Source organism: Pholis gunnellus (assembly GCF_910591455.1).
Source record: "Pholis gunnellus genome assembly, chromosome: 21".
NCBI classification, from domain to species: domain Eukaryota; kingdom Metazoa; phylum Chordata; class Actinopteri; order Perciformes; family Pholidae; genus Pholis; species Pholis gunnellus.
In genome coordinates, this window is record NC_136548.1 from 19,046,706 (window position 1) to 19,065,206 (window position 18,501).

Consider the following 18,501-nt stretch of genomic DNA (forward strand, 5'->3'; position numbering starts at 1 on the left):
GAGAGAGAGAGAGTCCGTCCTCCTCCTCCTCCGCAGTTTGCAGTGTGTTATGTCTCAGACTCGGAGGTAGAGAGTCAGAGCTGCTCGCCTGGCGGATCTCAACCTCTGAAACAAACCCCCGGTGTCTTCTCTCATCCGTCCCCGCTTCCCTCCTCACTCACCCGGGTCTGTTTCTTTCCGGAGCCCTGGAAGCATCTATTTATTTATTTGTCTACCCTTCTTCTTCCTCTCGACTCCGGCCAACAGTTTGATCTTTGGGATTTGGCTCTCTATTACTATTCGGTGGAGATTTCACTCAACACAGTTTCCCTGCCGCCGCCGCTGCCGCCGCCGCTGCTGCCGCCGCTTTTACGCACCGCCGCTTATTCTGGATTTGCTCATCACTGGAGGAAAAAAACAACACAATTCAGCGAGGTGGATCCGTGGATGCGCCTCTTTGGCTCAAACTGGAGATGGAAATGCTGACATTGTTATTTCATTCCCTGTGGATATTGCAATGCAACACAGTGAGCGCCGACTCCATCATTCACATTGGTAAGACACCGACCGGGGCTTTTTTGTGTGTGTGTGTGTGTGTGTGGGGGGGGGGGGGGGCTGGGCGGGGGTTTGGCCGTAGGGAGAGACGAGCTGGTGGCTGCGTGCAGGAACGGCTAAACAGAATGTGAGCATGAGATCAGGTTACTGGTGGGTTTGTGAAATGCGGACAGATTAGTGGTGTTTAAGTTGAGGTAATTTGAATATTACAGTTTCCGTGCATACATTCCCCTCCGACCTCAAATCTAATTATCATTCCGTTCCGTGCCGGCATAATGTTTAGGAAGGAAAGGAAGGAGGCTGTTGCATCCAGGCTCAGACGCACGCAGCGCAGCTTGAAGTGCCCGCAAAGTGTTGCACCGCACCATCCCTCCATCCATCCATCCATCCATCCATCCATCCATCCATCCATCCATCCATCCATCCATCCATCCATACTCAGAGAGAGCTCATGTCGATGCATTATTCACATTCACATGCAGAAAACCTGAGGCTGGCAGGAGGAACTGGCCCGACATGGTGTGTTTGGAGGGTTTTGCCTCGTCCATCCATCCTCCTCCCTCCCTCCCTCCCTCCCACCCTCCCTCCTCCTCCAATTCCTCCACCCCTCTCCCCCTCACCTCCCCTCATCTATAAGCCTGAACTTTGAATTGGACGTGAGTGAAATGTTAATCAACTCTTCCAGGGGAGGAGATGACAAAGGGGACAAACGCCGACTGTTTGGGCTTTGACACAACGGTGAAAACCAAAAGCTGGTTGGCGAGCGCTGCTTTCTGCTCGTGTCTGCCCCTTTATTCATCATTCATCCTCCTGAAATGTTGGTGAAGTCACTTTTTTTTCATTGAAAGCAGGAGTTGATGGAGAATACACGAGGATGGGAGGGGGTTTTGGGAGAAGCGTAGAGACGATGAGACCCCACTGACTGATCTCACACTCGCAGCAGCACGCACGTTTCATATGAACTCTCCAATTTGCATTGATTCCAATTAGCGGCTCCTCTCCCCCCTGAGATGATTGGCTGCGGCAAAGCGGCCGCCCTCAGTTTGGAAGAGAGACGTTCAGTTTGCAAAAGGAGGAAGTAAAAACAATAGTTATGCGGTTTGATATTTCAGATCTCTGCTGCAGCTCAGACCATCAAACCCGGCCTGTGGCAGCGGTGGCCGTGTGTGTGTGTGTGTGTGTGTGTGTGTGTGTGTGTGTGTGTGTGTGTGTGTGTGTGTGTGTGTGTCCGGGGGGGAAGCAGATAGGGTGGGAGGATGGGGAGAGTCAGAGCCATTCATCTAAGAATACACTTCCTACTCCACAGATCCAGTGACATGACGCTGCATCTCCATCATGATAATATGTCAGTGAATGTTTGATCAACATCATGCAAACATGAAATATGAACAAGAGAATGTGCTGATAGTTTATGGAAGTAATTAATATGGGAGATGAGGTTTCCCCTCTTTCCTTCATGGTGGGCGTCTCATTACAGAACTATCTTTATTGGTGCACAGACACTCACTGGGAAGAGGAGAGACATTCTACAACTTCAGAATCTGTATTTGTAGAATAGAGCAGAGGGATGGATGGACAGATGGACGGATACTTTACTGTCCCTCCGGAGAAAGATCTGGGTTTTTATCGCACAAGGAGACACGGGAGAGAGCGGTGATACGGGATTATCCAGAGCACAGAACAGTGAATACAACAAATGAGGGAGGTTGATGCCAAATAGTGAGACCAGACGTGAGCGTGGGACCACACTGGTACGGGACCATAAAGAGCTCAATAAATAAAGAATAATCTCAGCTGATTTATGCTGCGGAGGAGAAGAGGTAGTGTGGTGCATGTTAACATATATTAATGGAAATCCGGTGGATGTATTAGTTTCATGCAACTCTGATGACTGAACTTGGTTTTTTTCTGCTCATCAACACATCTTGTGACGCATCTTTGAAACGCATCTCATCCGTGTCAATTGATATGAAACGATTGATCTGTTGGCGGCTCCAACAAGGCTCTCATGAGAGGCTGAAGGATTGTCTTTACTCGAGGAGCTCAGTGCTCGTTCAGTCGAAGCACAAACATGAAGAGAAGTGTTGAACCACGTGAGTCAGTGTTCATCCCGTAACATTCGGCTCTTGACCGGAGAGTTGAAGATGAAGAGTTTCCATATAATAACATAAATATGAAAACTTGTTTGATTTGATGGATTTCTAAAGGTCCATCGAGGCTAAAGTATCCAGTACTTCACAAGAACAAGCAGCTCCAGTCATACAAATCAACATCATTTCTTTTGAATTCTTTTAACATCATGAACCCTACGATGTGGACATTTTATTATCTGCTAATTGACTTTTCTTCATGAGATCAACATTGTTAGAGGACATCGCTGTGGTGAGACGTTCAACCACGTTCAACCAAGGAGAATGTTTGCTTCTCAGATTTACCCAATTTTAGGACTGAATGGGTGAAAATATCCAGTTTCTCAAAAGATGCACGCAATGATCTAAAGTTACTTTCTCATTTATCATCTTGTGATCTCGTAGACTTCTCGTGGAACGTCTTCAGCCAGCCGTGTCCTAAAACCTGTGAGACAGCTGAGAACCAAAGAACAGATGTCTGAACTCTTCAGGATTACGTTTTAAGAAGCATCACAGGCTTCAATGATACATTTGATTGTTTTCACAGTAAATCTGGTAACGAGTTAGTTTATAACGGCAATCTTTGTTGAAAGGTACAGCGGAGCCTTTGGGAGGTGTCTACTGGCAGAAACGGAATATAAGAAGTATGTTTTCTCTATAATCACCTGAAAATAAGAAGTGTTGTGTTTTCGTACGTTAGAATGAACAAAATATTGCGGCATGAGCGTACAGTAAAAGTCGATTTCGATACAAACACTATAAACCCTGAACTGCCCCCCCCCCCCCTCATGGCTGATCTGTGGTTGGCTGGTTGCATGTAGGGCCTTCGTTGTTCTCCTCAACCGACAGACAGACTCTGACTGACTTGGCAGCGCGACGCGTCGCCCAGATCAGATGTGACAGTGTTCCAAACCCTAGCCGAGCATCTGTCTCGTCCGGCCGCGCGGCTTTATCGCCGGTGACATATCCCGGTTTGTTTGTCCCTCTCTCTCTTCTGCTCCCTGTGGAGGATAAGTGGCAGGCCGCGGGTGTGTCTGTAAAAGAGCTGATACAGAGGACTTGGACCTTCACTCGACCTGCTTTAACCTCTGACCCACTTGCTGCGTTTGTTCTGCGCTGTGGAGGTTCGAGAGTCTGCAGGTTTTAATCACAGCAGCAGCTGGTTCCTCTAATTAGTCCCGCCCCACGTTCTCTGGTTGGATGTGCACAAATCAGTGAAAACAGCTGCTGCAATGATTTGCTTGTGACTTTTAAAGAAGACCAGTGGTCGAGGAACGCCACTTTGTCTGGTTGAAGGTCAGGACCAGGAGGGAGGGAGCGGGTCTCAGGTCCGGTTTTGGCCTTTAATGAAGTATCAGATATCAGTGAGGTCCACTCTGGACCTGACGGATGCTCTCGGGGGAACAAAGCAGACAAACACCGGGTTGTGAACAGAAGCTCCTGCAGAACGATAAGTCACAGAACAGATGAGTTGAGCTGAAATCAAACTGCTGTTTTTAGAAAACATGACAGAAATGTGTCCTTGATGGAGCTCAATCAATAGACGTGCTGCTGACGCATCGGAAACAACCAGAAAATATCTCCTTCATGTTTCAGTTACACTGAATGGAAATCTTTATGCTTCAACAGTGAGCTTCCAACTTTGTGGTTTCTTTGCTGCTCCAACGTGATGCTGCTGCTGCACAAAGAAATGATTTGTTCCAGTTTGGTGTGAAAGAACTCGACCGGTCTGTACAGAGCTCTGACTCCATCAACTCCATCCAACACCTTCAGCATGCAGGGACGTTACAGTCTGCAGTGTGTGAATGGAAACGCTCTTTGTCTCCGCTTCTTTTCCTCTTTTCCTCTTTTCCTCTTCTCCTCTTAGCTTCTGTCAGTCTGTGATCATTGTACCTGTGTCCTTTAACACGGAGACGGTTTTATCCAGATTTTGAGGCTGTTTACATTTCAGTCTTTGTAATTCAGTGTTTAAGTAAAAAGTCTTGATGCTGCAGCTTTACGGAACTCATTTTATCAGTCTGGTTTCAGTGGAGAGTTTTAGACATTAGAGGCAAAATATATTCAGTAATAAAGTTTCTCATTTAAAAGTTAAAAGGACCGTAGAGCGTGCTGGTATCAGGCTTCAGGAACCGGACTTGGGTTGTAGCTCTTCCTATCCCCTGTGGGCTGTTTTCCAGATCTGAAGGTCCTCTAAACGCCCCTCAGGCCGAGCGGATAACAAGTCACTTTTCATAAGATTACCCCGCCCCATGAGCCAGGCAGCTGACGGGGGATGATGTATAGCTGGCCAGCAGAAAGCGGAGCTCTGCTTCTCCGTGGCCGTTTTTCTTTTTCTCGAACTGCAGGAATCCAATCTGTGGAGGCTGGCGAAGCCAAATGAACAGCTGCGGCCTCTTCTGGCCCGCCGCTAAATAAGATAAACTAACCCAGTTAGGGAACAACGCAAAAGGCTTCCCGCTCTGCCCCAGTGAAGGCTTAGCCGTTTACCTCCACCACCTGCACACACACACACACACACACACACACAGAGCAGCAAAGCCATCTCTCTCACATAATGCTGCAGCACAGAGGCTGGATTGAATAAAGGTGCAGCAGAGTGTTCCACCAACAGTAGAGACAGAGAGTCTGTGTGTCCAGAGGAACAGGATCGAACCTTTAAATGTATTCATGGAAACAGCACTGATGCTATCGTCTGAATGAAGCCTCTGAAACCTGAGATTTAAACTCTTCTTTTCCAGACTAGGACTAAGTCTAGTCCTGGCTTTAGAACATTATTCAGTGAGATCTGGACACAGGTTAGTTAGTGACTTGGCTTAACTTGGATGAATGTTGTGTTTATTCATTAGTTTTGATGCTGTTGTGAGCCCATCATTAACGGTAGACGTTGTGTGGGTTGGACTCTTTCATGAACCTTTTTTACATCATGTTTTGTATTTTGATGTTTTTTAGGCGACAAACACTGAAGCCTCAAATAGCCTGCAGTCACTGACGAGTTTCCTCTTTAGCATCAAACTGAGTTCATCTCTCTGCAGAAAGACTCTAATGACTTTTATTATATTTGGTTTTCTTTCAAAAAGCCAAGAGAAGACGTGATTGAAACTGTGACGCTCTGTTGGGATGTTTCATGGCTAAAGTGATGTTCACTGCTGTCACATGTCCACGTGCTCTTTCCTGATTGGCTAACTGTTGGCAGAAATATGTTAAAGAATTTTACAGTAAGTTGCAAACTCCAGCCAGGACGTGCTGCAGGTTTGGTCTGATTACTGGTGTGTTTCCCATGAGACACTGAGGCTGAACACAGAGCAGCACATTCACAGTCTACACAAGTGGGATTAGGTTTGTGTTGTTTTTCACTTTGCTCCTGTTTTAATTGAAAAGTTTCCTCAAGTTAGATTGTGTGAATTAGATGCTGCTGGATGCTAATGTTTAACAGCCTGACAGCAGCAGCGGCTCCATGGATCTTAATATCCATCATATTACCTCCAGAGCAGAATGAGTCTTGTACATAATTGATGGTTAGACGTGCCAAAGCGGCCGGCCGGGTAGGTAATCTCTGCTGATGCACTTTTCATTTGCATGTAGTTTATGTCTGATGGTGATGATTGGCTGTGTGACAGAAGGAGAGCGCAGCTCAGCATCTCACCTCTTCTGTGTGAAAGCGTGTGATGAGAAGTCTGAGGATGGAGTTCAGCTGACGGTGTGGAAGCATGTTGTGTTCATATCGAGGGGACACATTGTTCTGCAGCAGACCACGGGGGGCTCAGACCCTCATGATGCCTCGCGCTCCTCTTGGACACGTCGTTCAACATCCTGGACGTTATACATCTTGTTGTTGTTGTGTTTCTCATCGTCTTAAAGCTCCACATTAAGGTTTTAAATCCCCTCTGGCTCAGGAACATTCCTCACAATACCTCACCCTGATTGGCCGACATTCACCTTAACCCACGTGAACCTCCTTCATGACGGAGATTCTGATATTTAATTTGTCCCAAATAAAATGTCACGGGTCCGGAGCCAGACTGGGAATGATGTATTCTATCATTAGATGCCTCGAACGTCCCAAGAGACATTTCTAGGATGTCTCAATCGATAACTACTGTCCTCTCTCTCTCTCTCTCTCTCCCTCTCTCTCTCTCACTCTCTGTCTCTCTCTCTCCCTCCCTCTCTCTCTCACTCTGTCTCTCTCTCTCTCTCCCTCTCTCTCACTCTGTCTCTCTCTCTCTCTCTCTCTGTCTCTCCCTCTGTCTCTCTCCCTCCCTCTGTCTCCCTCTCTCCCTCCCTCTCTCTCTCCCTCCCTCTCTCTCTCTCTCTCTCAGGACAGAGATACTTCTTCAGTGTCGGAGTAAAATTAAATGTAAAGACAACTTTAAAACTGCTGCAGTGATTTGCAGCATGTGTTTTCATTTCCTCTGATTGTCAGAAAAGAGGAATCACGGCGTTTATATTCCCGCTGATTCTTCCCTTAACAGGAACGGATGTTCCCGTTCGTGATGAGAGGAAGAAGGAGAGTACGCTAAAGTGGACCGACTGTGTTTTCCCATATTGACCGTTTCGGTCGATTAAACGGAGTGTGAAGGAGGCTGGAAGTCAGATTTGTTCTACGTTTCTCTCAGAGAGTAAAGTCCGTCTCTGTCGGCCTGTAGAGCCGCTCTATGAACGGTAGATGTTTGTGTCCTCTGTAGAGGAGACTGACAGTCTCTTTCATGGCTTTTCCTTCCCACGGGACGAAGTGTGGCTCAGCGTCCGTCTTTCCAACAGCACAGCACGTTTCTGTCAGAAATGTAAATCATATATAATAATATTGGGGTTAAGTCAGCAACTCACATCTGTGGAGTAGAGTTTGTCTCTGTCCGTGGTGCTGAGAGGCGCTTTAAACAGGATGCTGTGACGCTTTCATTACTTTAAACCTTCATGAGATGAAGTATCGAGGATTGATTTAACATTGACTTTGGTAAATAACGATGCAAACACAAGATAATGAATCAGTGAGTATAAGAGCGACAGAAGAGCTGAATGTTATATCAGCCTCCTCACTGCAACATTATTTATTAGAAACAATCTTCACACTCTCATAAACACACACACACACACACACACACACACACACACACACACACACACAGGGGATGGGGATGAAACTATCCAACAGTAGAACACGTTAAAGTCAACTCTTTCTCCACCAGCTACAAAATTCAATACAGTAATAATACTGGCACATACAGGGTGCTATATATATATATATATATATATATATATATATATGTATATATATATATAGACTTATATATATATATATGTATATATATATATATATATATGTATATATATATATATATAGACTTATATATAGAATAGAATGTGTGTTTTGAACATTAGCATGTAAACCTGTTGTATGAACCTTGAGATGATCAGAAGTCTCCTTTAACTCGTGTGTCTTCTCTGAGTGAACACAGTAGAAGTCGACGGCATATTATTATTAAAAACATCTTTTCTTCCCAGAATCAACGTCCGGGTTATTCTGAGATTGTTTCCCCAGAAAGTTGTAATGAAACCTTTTCATTGTGCTCTGAGACGTTTAAACACACAAAACACACAAAGGAACCAAAGTTTGTTCCAAATCAAATCGGCCAAATCTCCTCACATTCAGAAAAACAAGAAATAAAGGCGGAGCTTCTAAAACAGTCTGAGAACGCTGTCAGCCAATGAGAGCCTCAGCGTCCAGCGAGAAGCAGAGTCTGTGGTCGCAGATCACAGCTTTGGGTCCCAAAGCCCCACAATGCTGCTTGATCACCTGCCAGACAGGAGGAGGAGGAGGAGGAGGAGGAGGGGGGAGGAGGAAGAGGAGGAGAGGAGGAGGAGGAGGGGAGAGGAGAGGAGGAGGAGGAGGAGGCCTGACAGATTTACCAGCTACAACACATTGTTTTTTTGCATCAGTGGCAAATAGATTGCATTTGGCTACCGGCTGCTGTGAAGCCCCCCCCCCCCCCATACACACACATCACACGTCCGTCCTCCAGCTCAGAACGGGTTTCCTCCGTTTCTGTGGCATTTATTAACGATTCAGCTCAGGCGGAAATTCAATAATCTGGCCTTACGGTCTGCGAGCGTATGCATAGAAAATGTTTGAATAAAGTGCAATTTAAATGCTAAAATGTCACGGAATGCTTCCTGATGCTAAAGGTGAAAACACAAGAACAAATGCAATAAATGATGCTGTGCGAGTTTTAAAGGTTCTTCTCCTCCTTCACTCCTCGTGGCGTCTGTCGTTGCATGTGTTCAGGTTTATTTCCACGTCCAGAAACAGCTTCCTTCTATCTTCAGCAGCTCATGAGCACCAGACTCATCTCTCATTCTCCTCCATCATGTTGAGGTGAAGGCAGGAATCTTAGAGACAGAAAAAATGAAACAAATCTTTCTGCAAGTGAGAACATTGTTTTTTTTGCGATTGGATTCTCTGATTCTCTGAGGATATAAGAACCCCGGGGGTTTGATCCTGAGCCCACATCAGCTCCCTTTTGATCACATCACATGACCTTCATCAGCAGATGTGATGTTTCAGGAGGTCATATGTTTAACGGTGTGTGAGGAATAAACACAAAGAGAAACTGGGCGTAGCTTCAACAGAACGGAGCTCAGGAGGAGGTGGAGTAGAGTCCTTCTATCCTTTCCTTAAACTGGTCTTTCCTTTCCTTCCATACTTACAGTGACAGTTCTCAGTAACAACGATTGTCGGACGCTCTCGGCCCCTTTAACCTGCAGTGTGGCCCTGGGACCAGAATGAGCTAAGGGCCCCATTAAACCACCTTCTTCTCACAAGTACCAACTTCAGCACACGCAGTAAAATGTCAAGCTTTCTTAATTACAGTTCGCCTGCAGCTCCGTTAGCACCAGCACCGGGTACTGTCTGCAACCTTCAGTGTGTCAAATGCAAATCTACAGGCAGCGTTTAAACCGCCATTTAAATCCTAAAGCTACGGGGTGAAGGAGCCCAACATCCCTCATCCTGTCATCTATTGTTTCCCCAAACAAGTCTGCAAGCAGCCAGACACAAGCTGCTCCTCTGACCTCTGACCTCTAACCCGATCAGATCAGCTCTGCACGTCATGTTTGACTTTGAAAAGTATGCGTATCAATATAAGCCCGACATAAAACGGATAATGATGGATTCATTGTGTCGGTGATGAAAGAGGAGTTTATACACATCGTCTCCTGGATTATCATATTATTACTTCATTGTATACATATTTAATTGTTAAACTGTTTTATTCTGGTTCTTTGGTTCAGCATGAAGAGGTTAGAAGGGGCCTGACGGTCACCTGATCAGCTGATCAGCTGATCAATAAAGCCCCGCCCCCTTCTCTCTGTCGGTAACGTGCAGCTCTGGAAACTAAAATCCTTCCTTCAGTGGAGGAAGAACATGTCCCTCATCTTCCTCACAGCGGAACGGGGCTCGCGCTGGGTTAAAGTGTCTGTTGTGGTCTGAATGACGCGAGGACACCGACACAGCTGCTCCGGTGATCTCCGGTGATCTCCGGTACAGGTCACGTGGAAGGTTGGTGTCCGCGTTTACTCCATAAATAAGAAGAATATTTACAGATCTGTCTTTCTGTTCACTAAACTGAAGCTGATGTAAGATAATTAACGACATTTGGCCAGATTATGATGGCTGATTATCTCAACACGTGAACGCACCTGCTGTTCATTGATTGCTCATTAAAACACGTGAGGAAGTTCCGGTGGACCGTTTCCTGTGGAACCTGCTCTCTTGTCTCTTTAGTGTGCGCACAGCTGGTGACAGTGAGGTGATCTCACACATCAGAACATAAATAGTCTCTTTATGGTTCTCTTCATAGCACCACAGCAGACTGAAGGGCCTATACAGGGATACACAGGACGTGTTGTTACTGAGTCAGCTGATCACTGAGAGGCAGATTAAATATATAATATATAATATAATATATAATATAATATACATGATGTGTTAGTGTGTCAAAGAAAAGAGAAGAATGGATCCACACAAGTACCGAGGAGAGACGATCAATATCAGACATAAAGTGGCTCATGTAACACGACTACAGATGATTAACAATGAAAATGTTTTTATTTCTGGATTTGTGCATTTTTTCTTCAACGATCTGTTTCTGCCAATCTTTAAGGAAACACAACACGCATTGTGTTGTTACGCTGTGACTCACTGCCAGTCCAGCAGCCAGCAGAGCAGATATTCATCCCTTTGATTTTTAACCAAAGATATAAAATGATGTTTCACTGAAAAACATTGTTTGATCTACGGAACAAAACGAGGGTAACTTTATCAAATTATTATGTAGAACAAATAACGCTGGTTGTTCTATGAACTCAATTTATTTAAGTTGTGATTTTGTTGTAGTTCGTTTAAAACCAGCGTTGCTCGTTCTACATAATTATTTGATGCAAAAAAAGTTGCCTTGATTTATTTTCAGTGGATCAATCAGGATGTTTTCATCAGTAGTTCCATAAAATAACTGATATTAATCCCAAATGTCTTGTACGTCTGAAGAGGCACCAAGAGATCAAAACCTAAAAGTGATCGGAGTCTGCCGCACGTTTGAGTGTAAAGGTGTCACTCAAACACGTGATGACATCATGTGGACGCTTGTTTAAACGTGGTCGCCGTAGGTAACGAGCCGCTGGCTGAGAGTGTTGCTCTACGTTGTAGAAATGAGCTGCTGGCTCGTTGGTCTCATTTCAGCGTGATGACGATGTTGCTATGGAGATCTTTTCTTTAGAGCTCAACAGAGGGTCTGTAGTTTGATTCCCTGTGTAAACCACCACAGCGAGAGGACCTTCACCCCGCCGGCTCTCACAGGATGCTGCTGTTGCCAAAGCAACGAGTGAGTCTGAACTCAGTGAGTGCATCGTGGGAGACGCTGGTGTGATGTCAGTTCATTCAGTTCATGTCAGATCATCAGGTTCCAGGTTCTATTCCCCGTGTGGCTCAACGGGGTCAGTCAGTAGTAATAAGGATGATATTTACTGTTGATGAGCCGGTTATAGTTCTGCTGATAATATGTCAGATATTTCATAAATGCTCATCACCGCTGCTGTTAGTCGACTCGTGTCGAGCGTCCGGCCGTCGTCCTGATCTTCTTCTTATTTATTTTTCCCATCCCCCCCCCCCCCCCCCCCCCCCACCTCCTGTCCAGGTGCAATATTCGAGGAGAACGCCGTGCGGGACGATGAGGTGTTCCAGCTCGCCGTGTCGGACCTCAGCTTGAGCGATGACGTCCTGCAGAGCGAGAAGATCACGCACTCCATCAAGCTCATCGAGCCCAACAACCCGTTCCAGGCGGTGCAGGAAGGTAGGGGCACCGTGTGAATGTGTGTGTTATCTGCTTCGCCTTGTTAATCTTCAGGTTCCGCTGGTTCTGTCTCTGTGTGAGGTTTCCTCACAGCTAGTGACCCGGGCATCGACCCCCTTACATGCTGTTTAGATGGCAGATCTGCTGCCCGCTCTGTTCCTCCTCTCGGAGGACGCCGTCGGGCTTTGATGCGGCGCGGAGCCGCTCCTTCGCCTTCTTATCGCTTTCCTCTGAGACTGATTCTCTCTATCGCAGACACTCCATCACTCACTTCCCGCTCGCTCTCGCTCTCTCTCTCTCTCTCTCTCGCTCTCGCTCTCTCTTTCACTCTCTCTCTCTCTCTCTCTCGCTCTCTCTCTCTCTCTCTCTCTCTCTCTCTCTCTCTCCGGGTCCTGGTTTTCCTCTGTGCAGAGGAAGCTGGGGGGGGGAGCTCTGAGTCCAGCTGTCACTTTCCATGTTATCGCCAACAAAGAGGCTCGTAGGCCTCTGAGCTCTGAAACGAGCTCATCTGATGCAAAGTGAAAGTGTTTCTGTTCATGATGGCTCCAGAAATACAACAGTGATGATGATGATGATGAAGGTTATGCTGGTAAAGTGTCACAGGTAACGAGGATGATTGTGGTGACGATGCTGATCACAATGAGTGTTGAAGATCACCGTCGTCTGGTGATTGTCGTGATGATGAAGACTTTAAAATGGTGAGAGTTAAAACGTGTTGACGTGTTGACAAAATATCAGATTGAAATGTGATTCATCTTGAGAAAAAGTTGCTTCATTTTCTGTATTTTTGTGGCGTTTTCACACATTTCTGTTCGTACTGATGAACAAACTATACAAAGCCTCGTCCACCTGGTCGACCGCGTCACGTGACCACGTTATTCTCCACTCATCGGTAGGAACAGTTGATGGAATAATACTCACTTTCGGGGCGCTCGCCCCCCCGCAGTGGCTTCCAGAGTAGAAGAGCAATAAACTGTAGAGCAGACGGGAAGAACTACAATCCATCGACTTCAGGTGAAGAAGAACCTTTAATGACGCAAAGATTTGTTAATTAGCAGCAATGCAACGGGAGCGTGAACGCAGCGCTCTGTTGATTCACATCTTTGGGTAAAAAGTTTTGCTCCAGTTTTAATGTGCTTCTAGAAGATGAGAAGCAGCGCTATTCTGATGCAAAGACTTCAGCAGGAATGTATTTATATATTTAGTATTGATGAAAAATAACCGTGAACTACAGCAGAACAGCCGAGTCACCTTTCCACCGTCAATCCTTCTGTGACTCAGCAGTTTCTGGCTTTTGAGGGTAAAACTGTGGGTTTTATTTGAAAGCTTCATATCTCAGAATCACGTCACAATGTCTTCACGATGTTTAGCTTTTATGTTCCTGTCATTCTGTTTGTGGAACTGCAGCTTGAAAGACGGGTCGTCTCCCTGAAGTCAGGAGACGTGTTGATAACAGCTCGACGTAAAGGAGATAAAACCACATTTCCTCTTTTTGGTTTAGCTCTGAACCAAAGCACGCGATGCGTTTGGGTCACACATGCAGGTGTAGTTATTCTGAGTGTTCGGAAGCTGCAGCTCCGGCCTTCAGAGGAGTTCAGTTCAAGGTTAGTTCAGAGTGAAATCCTCCGTGAGTCTGACAGAGACGACAATAATTGCATGTTGACTCTGTCGGTGACTCTGCTGAGCGGCTCCTGTCGGAGACAATAGCGTGTGACTTTTGACACCTTCGTCATGGTTGTTAAAAAGAAATCTAGAGCACACCGAACCCGTAGAGACCCTCATTAGCTGCACTACTGGAAGTGTGTGGGAGAAAATGCATTGATTAAAGAGAGGAGACACACACACACACACACACAGCTCTGGGTTTGTTCATTAGCAGCGCTACGCGACTACAATCTCACATGAGAAGCCTTGAAATTCAGGTTTCCTTCATTCTTGTTTGCCCTCGCTGGCGTGTTTCTGTAGTCGATACAATTATCAGTGAAATTCCACAAATATTATTGTTATATATTGTTATTGTTATATATTGTTATATACAAATATTATTGTTATATATTGTATATTGTTATATATTATTATTATCAGTGAAATTCCACAAATAAATCCATATTCTTCAACATAAACTACTCAATCACTGTTTTTGATGATTAGCCTCAAGTTTCTCGACAAAAACTACATTTTACAAAAGATTCTTTAAGCGCATCACAATGACATTTTAATATACCTTTCACCCAATACTCATTTTTACTGAATAGAGCTTGAACGCATCATGATGTAACTCGATGCAGCATCCGTTAGCCGTTAGCTCCGTTATTTAGCCAGTAGGACTGTGCAGCCCCCACCGGGTGCTAACGGCTAACAGCTACAGCGCTCAACATGATGACGGGACGCCGTTACACTCGAGCTCTGAGCCGCGGTTCCCACGGTTCTGTAGAAACACGAGTACCGTCAGCCCGTCAGGTCCTGCGTGGACTCGGTTCACAGTTATCGGTTCTCGTGACGTCATCGTTTATCTGTGTTCAAGTCATTGAAGCCTTGTTGTGGCAACATGTGTAACTAAGTTCACCCACATCCAATACAGAGCCAGTCATCAGTCTCACACACGCACACACACACACACACACACACACACACACACACACACACACACACACACACACACACACACACACACACACACACACCTTGTTTTGTGCTTGACTTAGTCTTGTGCCATGACTTTAGAATGAGATGAGAGTGATTGAGAGAAAAACAAGGGAGCGTGTGTTTGTGTGAGTAGGAGGAATACTGTGTGATCGATACATTGTGGTGATTGTGTGTGTGTGTGTGTGTGTGTGTGTGTGTGTGTGTGTGTGTGTGTGTGTGCGTGTGTGTGTGTGTGCGTGTGTGAGTGTGTGTGTGTGTGTCGATTACGGTCCAGCTGCTTCCTTGCTCGCTCTGACCTTTTCTCAGAGCTCCATGATCCTCGGTCCTCAGAGCCACTGACAACCTGGGCTGTGGTGGATTATGGGTAATGAGAGTGGGATTCACACCCTGCCGTGTTTATGTGTGTGTGTGTGTGTGACCTAAGGATAAAATACACACACATATTTATATAGAGCTTAGTTTTTTATAGTGTGTTTTCACAGCTGACTCACTTGGCTGCTTTATTGATTTGATACTCAAGACTACAACGTTTAGTCTGACAATTTTAATATCTGATAAATAATTTATTTAACTTTATTGAGAGCTATGAATGTATGAACTATGTGTATATATATATATATATCAGGTGAGAACTCATCCTGCCTCACACACAGCAGTGATGCTGTTAAGCTTGTGACTCAGTGGTAGAGCGGGTCGTCCGTTAATCACCAGGTCGACGGTTCGATCCCTCCGCATGGCGAGGTGTCCAGTAACCAATGTGTGTACATGCAGAACAGGTTTCACTGGATTAGCTCCGTGTTTCCGAGCAGGAACTACTTCTTTGAGGGGCGTTGTGTTGTCCTTCCTCCAGCAGGAGGGCGGCGTTGTTTTGAACGCATCATTGAACGAACATACATTCCTGTCAAAAGACTAAAACAAACCACCAGCTCTCTCTCTCCACCGCTCACAACAACGCTCCTCACACGCCTTCTTCTCAAAGCAACACTTCCACTGTCTTCCACTAACCCTCTGTCTCCAAACAAAGAAACCCAAAAGATCTCACTGCAGCCATCTGTCAGAGCGATCCGCTCGGATTACATGCCTGGAGTTTACAGCAGCGGCTCAGCCGGAGCGCTGTTCCTCCTCGTCCTCTAATCCCTTTAACACCGATCCCTCCATGTTCAATGAAGACGTCCCGTTTAGTGTTCCTCTGCCGACGGTACGACTCCCCGACCCGCCGGCTAGTAATACGGATATAATCTGATGAACTTCCCAACACTGCTCACTAATTCTTTAATTGGCTTTTCAATTCAAACAGAATCAGGCTAATTGTCTTATTATGATCCCGTCCGCCTCGGCTCCATTACTGTGTAATTAGAGGAGAAATGAGTCGGTGACGGAATGTGATGTTCTTCATTTTCTCTTCGTCCTTTTGTGTTTCTGTCTTTGTGTCCTTCCCCTCGTTCTGTTCAGTCTGTCCTCCACATCTCTTCATTGCTTTCAATATAGTTTGTTTTCGTCTCCAATTCTCCTTCTAAATCTTTAGATGTTCTGCCTGCTGACCTTCTTTGTGTTTTAAACGCTCTTTATAGTTATTTCTATCACTGGTTTGGTTCTTGATGTTCTGTTTTGAGGGCTGTGAAATGATTCTGAACTTCATCATTCGGCCAAATGTTTGCAAAGTCGCACGTAAAATTATGAAATGAACTTTTAATGTAACGAAGAACGTTTCATTAAAACCTCTTCATGGATTTAAAATCAGGACTTCTTCAGGTTTATTATTCGTTTAGAATTGCTGGTTGTTATTTGGAGGCTTTTTCAGATGCAGCATGTGTTGTCATACTGACACACACACACACACACACACACACACACACACACACACACACACACACACACACACACACACACACACACACACACAGTCAGACAATGAGATCTGCTTACATTTTTCATCTCTTATCTCGGCTACTGTCGGAGAGGATGACAGTTAGAACGCCTGTTAAATGCTGAACAACTTGAGACTCTGTGTGTGTGTGTGTGTGTGTGTGTGTGTGTGTGTGTGTGTGTGTGTGTGTGTGTGTGTGTGTGTGTGTGTGTGTGTGTGTGTGTGTGTGTGTGTGTGTGTGTGTGTGTGTGTGTGTGTGTGTGTGTGTGTGTGTGTGTGTTTCTCTCCTGCCTGTCTGTATTTATTGGAGTGACAGCTCCTGCTGTTGGATCCCAGCAGACAAATTGGCGTCACCTGCCCTACAGCAGCAGGTGAGACAGGTGAGGGGGAGGTCTACTCAGTGTGTGTGTGTGTGTGTGTTATCAGTGACACTGGGTGAAATTGTGTATCGTTTTTAATTGTTTTGATTTGTGTGTGTTTATAAGATGGACTGAACAGGGTAACAAACAGCTAGGAGGCTAATGCTAAACAGCTAGCAGCCTCCTGCAGATATCCGGCTGACTTAATGTGCAACGTTAACGTTTTGTGTCTGATTAATAAACTGGACGTCTTCTTCTTGGTGACGCTGTGAAGCACAAATTTATTTGGTTTATGCACATAATGACTATTTAAAAATGGTCCCAAAGCTGGAAACATGGTGTTTTCTGGTCATTTTCTGAGCTGAAAGCTGAAGCCAGCAGCGCTCTCTCTCTCCACACTCGGACCCTTGAAGGATGATGTAAGCGGCGTCTCAAAGCGCTCCAGCTGCTGCTGTAACTTCTCCTGTGGATTGCATCTCGTTTCTCCTCGATAAGGATCTTAAAAGAAATAGAAACAGGACTTTGTTCTCGCTCTAATGCCACTAATCTGAACTGTCAATTGCCTCTGTGATCTGTGTTGCTGCAGACTAGCAGCTCTGATGTTTTGCTGTTTTCTGCTGCAGACAGAAGCCGGTAATCACTTCTCTCTGATCTCCTGCTGCGGCGAGATGTCAGTGATCCAACCAGGGCCCATATACTGTCAGTGTGGCGTGTTAATGATGGAAATAATACACTTTGATTGTACTTTTAAAAGCAGTTCTCACAGAAGCCTCAACCACAGTCTGATCGGTCTCACACACACGTGTTCGGCCAGTCTGGGGATCGAACTGGCAACCTCTGTTGGACACAGTGCTGCTGCAGACCACCAGCTGTAACCAGAGCAGCATTAAAGCACGGTGGAAGTTAGCTGTGACAAGAGTGTTTGTGCATGAAGCATGAAGATCTTATTTATTTTCTCCACTTTAGCCTTTAGTACCGAACCACGAGTCTGCAACCTGCAACTTTAGTTTACAGGCAACGGTCACAACGGCAACAGTGCACATAAACATTAGAACGGTGTCCGTTCTACTCTGTTGTGTGAACGACTAACTCTAGAATATCTCTGTGTGGAAGGCTGATCAACGTGTCTTTCAGCGCTGATAAATAAAATAAACACATTTACACCAAAGAGGGACGTGTTCAGATGGAGAGGAAGGAGAGAGCAAGATAAGGAAGGATGAAAGATATCCACAAGGACACGGAGACGAAGCCCCGGGCCGAGCTCTGCTTCACTGCTGCCTCCCACACACACACACACACACACACACACACACACACACACACACACACACACACACACACACACACACACACACTCTCTGTTTGAGCGGCTCAGCTGCTGTAGGAGCCACTTGAACTTGTTTTCGATGGTTGTAGACTCGGTCTTGTTCGTGCTGGTGACGCATTGAAACATGTTGGAGTTCAGAGATCGTGTCTCTGTTGGAGCAGCGCTGACGTCACTATTGTTTATAACGAGGAGTCATTGTTATTTTAGATCTTGATATGAATGTATCCTGTGATGGATCTAAATGATCGGTATCGTCCTCCTCGTTGAGAATAAACAGAGAAGCCGATGTTAGACGATG

The 18,501-nt window shown here is 45.5% G+C and overlaps 1 protein-coding gene across 1 annotated transcript in view; it reads left to right on the forward strand.

Annotated features, from left to right (window-relative positions):
* Positions 1–452: 452 nt before the first annotated feature.
* LOC306713306 (glutamate receptor ionotropic, delta-1-like) overlaps positions 453–18,501 on the forward strand; it is a gene marked incomplete at both ends in the record, with an annotated part of 302,522 nt that continues 284,473 nt past the window's right edge. The window contains 2 exon segments of the mRNA XM_079182959.1: positions 453–534; positions 11,849–12,004. Of these exon segments, the coding sequence (XP_079039085.1) occupies positions 453–534; positions 11,849–12,004 (238 nt within the window).